The sequence below is a fragment of the Salvelinus alpinus genome, chromosome 3 (assembly GCF_045679555.1).
Source record: "Salvelinus alpinus chromosome 3, SLU_Salpinus.1, whole genome shotgun sequence".
NCBI classification, from domain to species: domain Eukaryota; kingdom Metazoa; phylum Chordata; class Actinopteri; order Salmoniformes; family Salmonidae; genus Salvelinus; species Salvelinus alpinus.
In genome coordinates this window covers 35,259,186-35,268,799 of record NC_092088.1, presented here as the reverse complement: position 1 = coordinate 35,268,799, position 9,614 = coordinate 35,259,186, and the positions used below count along the sequence as shown (strand labels likewise).

The 9,614-nt window shown below is 40.4% G+C and overlaps 1 protein-coding gene across 2 annotated transcripts in view; it reads right to left on the bottom strand.

Moving 5' to 3' along the window:
* Positions 1 to 7,644: 7,644 nt before the first annotated feature.
* LOC139570600 (RPE-retinal G protein-coupled receptor-like) overlaps positions 7,645 to 9,614 on the bottom strand; it is a 40,346-nt gene continuing 38,376 nt past the window's right edge. For both annotated transcript variants that reach the window (XM_071392586.1, XM_071392585.1), the window contains one exon: positions 7,645 to 8,559. In XM_071392586.1, the coding sequence (XP_071248687.1) occupies positions 8,416 to 8,559 (144 nt within the window). In that variant the 3' untranslated portion in view covers positions 7,645 to 8,415. The remainder of the gene's footprint in view (positions 8,560 to 9,614) is intronic.

The following is a 9,614-nucleotide window of genomic DNA, read 5'->3' as shown; positions in this document are numbered from 1 at the left end:
GACTGAAATGACTGCAACACATGACCAAGGGCTGCAGTTAATTTCAGAATGTGTGGCAAGGAATAAGTTAGTCCTAAATATTTCCAAAACTAAAACCACTGTATTTGGGACAAATCATTCACTAAACCCTAAACCTCAACTAAATATTGTATTGAATCATGTGGGAATTGATCAAGTTGAGATGACAAAACTGCTTGGAGTAACCCTGGATTGTAAACTGTCATGGTCAAAACATGTTGATACAACAGTAGCTAAGATGGGGAGAAGTCTGTCCATAATAAAGTGCTGCCCTGCTTTCTTAACTTAACCATAAACCAATAATCTGAGACGGCGCTCTGGGTGATTAGCCAAATTAGCCACCATGTTGGACTCAACAGAAACCAGAAAATACATGATAAATGTTTCCTTACCTTTGAGGAATTCATCAGAATGTAGTCCTATGAATCCCAGGTCCACAATAAATGCTTGATTTGTTCGTTCATGTCCGTTATTTATGTCAAATTAGCTACTTTCGAATTGTTTACCAAAACCCTAACCAAAGTCTCAAAGCGCGACCACTATAATGTGACGAAATGTCCAAACATTCCGTTACAGTCAGTAGAAACATGGCAAACGATGTACTGAATCAATCTTTAGAATGTAGTTAACATACATCTTGAATAACGTTCCAACCGGAGAACTATAACGACTTCAATTGAGAGATGGAACACAGCTGCCTATCACGTGAACGCGCGTGGGGAATGCATGGTCACCTCATGGCACCTGATACTAAATTCTGTCTAATTCGACCCCCCTTCACATTAGAGTCATCAGACTTAGCTCTGTTGATTGCTGACATCTAGTGGAAGCCGTAGGAAGTGCAAACCCATCCACATCTCTCTGTATTTTGAATCAGCCCTTGTTGAAAATATGACACCCCTAGAAAAAATACAAACAGGAAGTGGAACTTCTCAGGTTTTTGCCTACCATATGAGTTCTGTTAATCTCACAGACTTAATTCAAACAGTTTTAGAAACTTTAGAGTGTTTTCTATCCAATACGAATAATAATATGCATATATTAGCAACTGAGACTGAGGAGCTGGCCGTTTACAATGGGCCTTTCATCCAAGCTACTCAATACTGCCCCTTCAGCCATAAGAAGTTAATAACACTATCAACAAGGCAGGTTCTACAGGCCCTATTTTGGTTGCACTTGGACTGCCGTTCAGTTGTGTGATCAGGTGCCACAAAGAGGGACTTAGGAAAAGTACAATTGGCTCAGAACAGGGCAGCACAGCTGGCTCTTAAATCAATACTAGTCAGGCTTCATTCAGGGCCTACTATTTGCATGGTCGCTGGGGTCAGACCGAGCGGGCTACGGTCAAGTGGGGCACCTCCTTGATCTCGGCACGGCCTAAAGACTAGGTTGATGCCATTTGTTTCCCGTTCTGTGTTGATTTAAGCCTGCACATTACTGGATTTCAGCCCAATTTGATGGTGAATTCATACTTCCACTTTAGTATATGAATAGGACCATTCTATCTTTTCATGTTGATATCTATAAAGGTACAGGTGACCGTGAAAATGTGCTAAAAGGAATTTGAAAATTGCCTGCACAGAAGCAGAGTTCGAGCATAACCTGTAAAACCATGTTATCCTTAGGGAGAATCTCGGACGTGTCAGACTACATGAACCGGAAAGCGCAGCTAGAATAACACTTTGCCCTATCCACCCCAACCTCCCCCCGGTGAGCCAATCGAAAATGGCGTGTCTCATTCAGGGCCTACTCTTTGCACAGTAGCTGCGGTCAGACTGAGCAAGCTACGGTCAAGTGGGGCATCTCCTTGATCTCAGTACGGTCTAAAGACTAGGTTGATGGCATGTGTTTCTTCTTCTGTGATGATTTATTAAGCCTGCACATTACTGGATTTCAGCCCTATTTGTGGTAAAGTTCATACTTCAACCTTTAGGATATGAATGGGACCATTCAATCTTTCATGTTGATATCTGTAGAGGTACAGGTGACCCTGAACATCTGCTGAAAGGAATTTAGAAAATTGCCTGCACAGAAGCAGAGTTCGAGCATAACCTGTAAACCCATGTTATCCTTAGGGAGAAACTCGGATGTGTCAGACTACATGAACCGCAAGCGCAGCTAGAATAACTCTGTGGCTTATCCACCCCAACCTTCCCCTGGTGAGCCCATTGAAAATAGCGTGTCTCTGTGTGACCCAGAGGCTGCAGTATATCCAAAGCATCATTAAATCACTACTAGTTTGGCTTCATTCCAGGCCTACTATTTGGACGGTCGCTGCGGTCAGACCGAGTGAGCTATGGTCAAGTGGTTCATCTCCTTGATCTCGGCAAGGCCTAGAAACTAGCATGATGCCATGTGTTTCCCATCCTGTGATGATTTAAGCCTGCACATTTCTGGATTTCAGCACAATTTGATGGTGAATTCATACATCCCCTTTAGAATATGAAGGGGACATTAAATATTTTCATGCTGATATCTGTAGAGGTACAGGTGACCCCTAACATGTGCTAAAATGAATTTTGAAACCTGCCTGCATAGAAGCTGAGTTAGAGCATGATCTGTAAACCCATTTTATCCTAATGGAGAAACGCGGACATGTCAGACTACTTGACCGGCAAGTGCAGCTAGAAAAAACTCTGTGGCTTATCTACCTCAACCTCCCCCCGATGAGCCCATTGAAAATGGAATATCTCTGTGTGACCTAGAGGCCGCAATATGTCCAAAGCATCATTAAATCACTACTAGTCAGGCTTCATTCTGGGCATACTATTTGCACGGTCGCAGCAGTCAGACCGAGCGAGCTACGGTCAAGTGGTTCATCTCCTTGATCTCGGCAAGGCCTAGAAACTAGCATGATGCCATGTGTTTCCTTTTTTGTGATGATTTAAGCCTGCACACTACTGGATTTCATCCCAATTTGATGGATAAGTTCATTCTTCCCCTTTAGGATATGAAGGGGTCCATTCAATCTTTTCATGTTGATATCTGTAGAGGTGCAGGTGACGCTGAACATGTGCTAAAAGGAATTTTGAACATTGCCTGCACAGAAGCAGAGTTAGAGCATAACCTGAAAACCCATCTTTTCCTTAGGGAGAAACTGGGATGTGTCAGACTACATGAACCGGCACGTGCAGCTAGAATAACTCTGTGGCTTATCCACCCCAACCTCCCCTCGATGAGCTCATCAAAAACGGCATATCTCTGTGTGACCCAGAGGCCTCAATATGTCCAAAGCATCACTAAATCACTACTAGTCAGGCTTCATTCCGGGCCTACTATTTGCACGCTCGCTGCAGTCAGACTGAGCGAGCTACGGTCAAGTGGGGTATCTCGTTGAACTCGACACGGCCTAGAGACTAGGTTGATGACATTTGTTTCCCTTTCTGTGATGATTTCGGCCCAATTTGATGGTAAAATGCATACTTTCCCTTCGGGATATGAAGGGGACCATTCAATCTTTTCTTGTTGATATCTGTAGAGGTACAGGTGACCCTGAACGTGTGCTATAAGGAATGTGAAAATTGCCTGCTCAGAAGCAGAGTTCGAGCATAACCTGCAAACGCATGTTATCCTTAAGGAGAAACTCGTATATGTCAGACAACTTGACAAGAGCGCGCAGCTAGATTACCTCTGTGGCTTATCCACACCAACCTCCCACCGACGAGCCCATCGGAAATTGCGCATCTCTGTGTGACTTAGAGGCCTGAATATGTCCAAAGCATCATGAAATCACTATTAGTCAGGCTTCATTCCAGGCCTACTATCAGCTTGGTCGCTGCAGTCAGACAGAGCGAGTTACGGTCCAGTGGGGCATCTCATTGAACTAGGCACTGCCTTGAGACTAGGTTGATGCCATTTGTTTCCCTATCTGTGATGATTTAAGCCTGCACATTTCTGAACTTCATCCCAATTTGATGGTAAAGTTAATACATGCCCTTTATGATATGAAGGGGACCATTCAATCTTTTCATGTGTATATCTGTAGAGGTACAGGTGATCCTGAACATGTGCTAAAAGGAAAATTGCAAGTGCTAAAAGGAAAATTGCTTGCAAAGAAGCAGAGTTAGAGCATAACCTGTAAACCCATGTTATTCTTATGGAGAAACTCGGATGTGTCAGACTACATGAACCGGCTTGCACAGCTAGAATAACGTTTTGGCTTATCCACCCCAACCTCCCCCCGGTGAGCCAGTCGAAAATGGCGTGTCTCTGTGTGACCCAGAGGCCGCAATATGTCCAAAGCATCACTAAATCACTCCTAGTCAGGCTTCATTCCGGGCCTACTATTTGCACGGTCGCTGCGGTCAGACCAAGCGAGCTACGGTCGAGTGGAGCATCTCGTTAACCTTGGCACGGCCTAGAAACTAGGTGTATGCCATTTGTTTCCCTTTCTGTGATGATTTAAGACTGCACATTACTGGATTTCAGCCATTTTTGATGGTAAAGTTAATACTTCCTTTTTAGGATATGACCTGGACCATTAAATCTTTTCATGTTGATATCTGTAAAGGTACAGGTGACCCTGAACATCTGCTAAAATGAATTTTAAAAATTGCCTGCACAAAAGCAGAGTTAGAGCATAACCTGTAAACCCATGTTATCCTTAGGGAGAAACTCGGATGTGCCTGATTACATGAACTGGCACGTACAGCTAGAATACCTTTGTGGCTTATCCACCTCAACCTCCCCCCGATGAGCCCATCGAAAACGGCGTGTCTCTGTGTGACCTAGCAGCCGCAATATGTCCAAAGTATCATTAAATCTCTACTAGTCAGGCTTCATTCTGGGACTACTATTTGCGCGGTCTCTGCAGTCAGACCATGCGAGCTAAGGTCAAGTGGGGCATCTCCTTGACCTCGGCAAGGCCTAGAAACTAGCATGATGCCATTTGTTTCGCTTTCTGTGATGATTTAAGCCTGCACATTATAATGGGGGTTCAAATGGGAAGTAATTTCAGTAATTCATGATCACTAAAAGTAACTGGTCAAAAACTGTAAATTGATCTAATGAGTAATAACAGTTTTGTAATTGATAAAAAACAAGTTGGATATAAGCCATATTTTTATTCTGGAATTAGTATATTATTGTTTGTGAAACAACAAAAGTTAAGTATATTATACATAAGAATACCTCATGTTGGAAATATTCAAAAAGCTGATGCAAATAGTAACCTTTTTTTTTTTTGAGAACTTGCACAGTATGTTTTACAGTTTTGACAGAATAGTGATTTGTCACAAAAAGCACTTGGGGAAGCACTTGGGGAAGTCTACTGAAAAGTATCAATAATACATCAACATTAATTAATATGAAGCTGTTTCAAATTAAGAAACAACTATAGATCAGAGACATCCACAAAGCTCACGGGTGTTCACAAGTCACTTGCACCTTTCACAGATTAGACTGTGGGATTTAAAATGTCAATGCACAAATACCTAATATGTCTTAAATATTTCTTAGAACTATAATTTTTATAGTTGATTCATTCAATAATTTAAATGGACTCTGTTTGATGGCAATTACTCTTTCTTTATACCAATGTGATTCTATATATTGATATTTAACCTTTATTTAACTAGGCAAGTCAGTTAAAAACAAATTCATATTTACAATGATGAACTACTGGGGAACAGTGGGTAAACTGCCTTGTTCAGGGGTAGAATGAAAGATTTTTATCTTCCAGCAATCTTTCGTTTACTGGCCCAACATTCTAACCACTAGGCTATAAACATCCTGATGCAAGTATTTGATTGAATTGTACATAACAGGGAGTTTTACCTCCCCACAAAACACAAAAATACAGCTACTATAAATGTTGCTGTTTATGTTTTGGAATTCTAAGAAGTTGCAATCTTATTAGAAAACAACATGCAACAGCACTTAAATCGTATTAAGATTACATGGTTGATTTGGAAAGGTCAGAGTTTGTGAATTTCCAAATGACTGTGCTATTCTGATGATGTCACTGATAACACACGTGACATTGTATAGATGATTGTCAATCAAGGACGGGAATGGTAAGGAGGACCGTTTTCACTCTGCATTTTAGATAGTTGAACATCTCACGTGGTTTCTATGTATTGATGCTTACACATTGCTTACATTTCTCACCCTAGATACCTGAATGAGACTCATAGATACCATAATTGTAGGCCTACACTCAGCATTAGGAGTTTTTACAATTGCAAAACAGATCATCTGAGTTTCTCCTATAATAACAAAAGGATTTTATGTTTGATTATCATCATTGTCATTGATTATCATCTGCTATGGTAACTGCCTCTCTCTATCAGTCTGACCTATGTTACCCTTTCAGCCTGGAGGTATGGTGCATCATAATGGAGTTATATTACATTGTAAGACTTTTCATAAACATGTATGATCCCTTATAATGTCTTGTTATCATCTCATAATAAACTTGACTAGATAACACCCATTTTTATTCAGTTGAAAGGTTGATATAGAGATATAACATATTATAGGACATTAGAAAGCCTCATACATGTTATAAAGAAGGCTTTAAGTAAAGTGTTACCACTGTATCAATGGGGTCACCTTATATCTTACTACCTTGTCATTGTTATTCTTTATTGTATCTATCTTATCTCCAATACTCTCCTATGAAAGTATAGTATACATTCTTTCTTTTCTGAGCATCAACCATCAGACAAGGTACATACGAAGTGTTGTGGTAATAATGTTGAAAAGGAAACAGATGTTAACCGATGCTGGTTGCTAAACTGTTCTCTCCACGTAAACTGAATCATACATAAAAATCGAAGAGTTGGATGGAATGAACGGGTCTCAAACACTACCTTGTGCTCTTTAATTCGAATCAATTAATGTCAAGGAACTTTACCTTAGTAACATCACCTTTATCAATGACGTGCAATGTCTAATGTCACATTTGGTGCATCATAATGAAGGCGATTGTTTACTTTTCCTGACCAGTTATAACCTGTCCGACCATTTATCACCTGTCAACAATGAAAATCTATTTTAGTAGTTTACTTTCCAACATGAATGATGTGTTAACAAAAAAAATACTTCTATGTGAAATAGGAGAACATTTTACATTACTGCCTTTGAAACTAAGCCTGGAGGAGAGAAGAGCATGCATAATACATTTCTTTCATTCTTATAATCTCAGGGTGGCCGGAGGGATGTGTTTTCATGAAAAACACCCTTTTTGGTAGAATTGCAGAGTGTTGCTGCTCTACTAATTCTGCTTGGTAGCTCAACCAGGACCTTTGCCTGTAATAACCTACAAAGCAAGATTGGAATGCCCAATCTCTGGATGACCATATGGCTTCTACTGGGACTGGAGCTATAAAGGATTTCTATCAGGGGATCTCTCTACTCTTTACATTAACTTATCCAGCTTCAAAGGAATGCAAAGTAGTATCATGTTTGATGAGTGAAAATATTGGTGACACTTTGCCTAAAGCCTGCAAGTATGATGCATTTTAATGTGGTTATAATGTATTGTTAGAGCAACAATTGTTATACACATGTATGACCCATTATATTAGCATCTCATAATATTAAATGCACATTGCTTTGGGAACCAAAGGACCATGAGTTACAGTGCATTTGGAAAGTATTCAGACCCCTTGAATTTTTCCCACATTTTGTTACATTACAGCTTTATTCTAAAATGAATAAAACATTTAAAAAATGCTCATTAATCTACACACAATACCTCATAATCACAATGCGAAAACAGGTTTGTAAAAATGTTGACAGTTGACAGTGCATGTCAGAGCAAAAAGCAAGCCATGAGGTCGAAGGAATTGTCTGTAGATTATAACAAGACATCATAAAGTGATGAAGCATTATACCTGTAGACTAAAGAGATTTTAAAAATATATATGCATTTTAGTCCATTTAGAGAAAATAAGTTCTAGGCTATTTGAGCTGGACAGGAAATCATCATTATATGTCATAATTTATAATATTAATATCTAATAATATAGTTTTTCACCAGTCTGGCCTGGCGTGTGTCTACTGCCCATCCTAAACTAGAGAGTGAACATAAATATATCCCAATGCCAGAACAAACACAACACTCCATGTTAACCCCAGACTAAAATGTCACACACACACACACACACACACACACACACACACACACACACACACACACACACACACACACACACACACACACACACACACACACACACACACACACACACACACACACACACACACACACACACACACACACACACACACACACACACACACACACACACACACACACACACCCACACCCACAACCACACCCACAACCACACAATGAAGTCCAGGTCCAGTGACTTTAATGAATCTACAACAACATTCGTACCTTTTGGAAAACCAAGAGGACAGTTTGTGTGTGATTATCACATGCTTAGTTTATTTGAACTTGTTCTCAATTTGAGGCACTTCAGACTTTTCCCCAGTGAGGAACTGCCAGATGCCTCCACTGTAGTTCTCATTGCCCAGGGCGTACACGAAAACGTTGAAGGTGGGAGAGGTCTTTGCCAAAATAGGAGCCAACTGCAAACAGAAGACCAAACAGAGCAATGTCAATGTCTCAATACGAGCTCAAGAAGAAAAACAATTGTACATTTGTGTCAAACTGTACAACAAGTTTGTTAAAATACAGATATACATAGAGGGTTGAATGACTCAGTTGGTTGGAGAATGACATTTGGCACACCAGAGTTGTGAGTTTGATTCCTGAATGGGCAATACACTATACCAATATGTGTTAAATGCACATTGCTTTGGGAACCAAAGGACCATGAGTTACAGTGCATTTGGAAAATATTCAGACCCCTTGAATTTTTCCACATTTGTTACGTTACAGCTTTATTCTAAAATGAATAAAACATATAAAAAATGCTCATTAATCTACACACAATACCTCATAATCACAATGCGAAAACAGGTTTTAAAAATGTTTCAACATGTATTACAAATCCAAAACAGAAATACCTTATTTACATAAGTACTTAGACCCTTTGCTATGAGACTCGAAATTGAGCTCAGGTGCATCCTGTTTTCACTGATTATCCTTCTACAACTCAATTGGAGTCCACCTGTGGTAAATTCAATTGATTGGACATGATTTGGAAAGGCACACACCTGTCTATATAAGGTCCCACAGTTGACAGCGCATGTCAGAGCAAAAAGCAAGCCATGAGGTCGAAGGAATTGTCTGTAGATCACCGAGACAGGATTGTGTCGAAGCACAAATCTAAGGAACGGTACCAAAACATTTCTACAGCAGTGAAGGTCCCCAAGAACACAGTGGCCTCCATCATTCTTAAATTGAAGAAGTTTCGAACCACCCAGACTCTTCCTAGAGCTTGCAGCCCTGCCAAACTGAGCAATCAGGGGAAAATGGCCTTGGTCAGGGAGGTGACCAAGAACCCAATGGTCACTGACAGAGATCCAGAGTTCTTCTGTGGAGATGGGAGAACCTTCCAGAAGGACAACCATCTCTGCATCATTTTATGGATGGAAGCCACTCCTCAGTAAAAGGCACATGACAGCCCACTTGGAGTTTGCCAAAAGGCACCTAAAAATGCTCAGACCATGAGAAACAA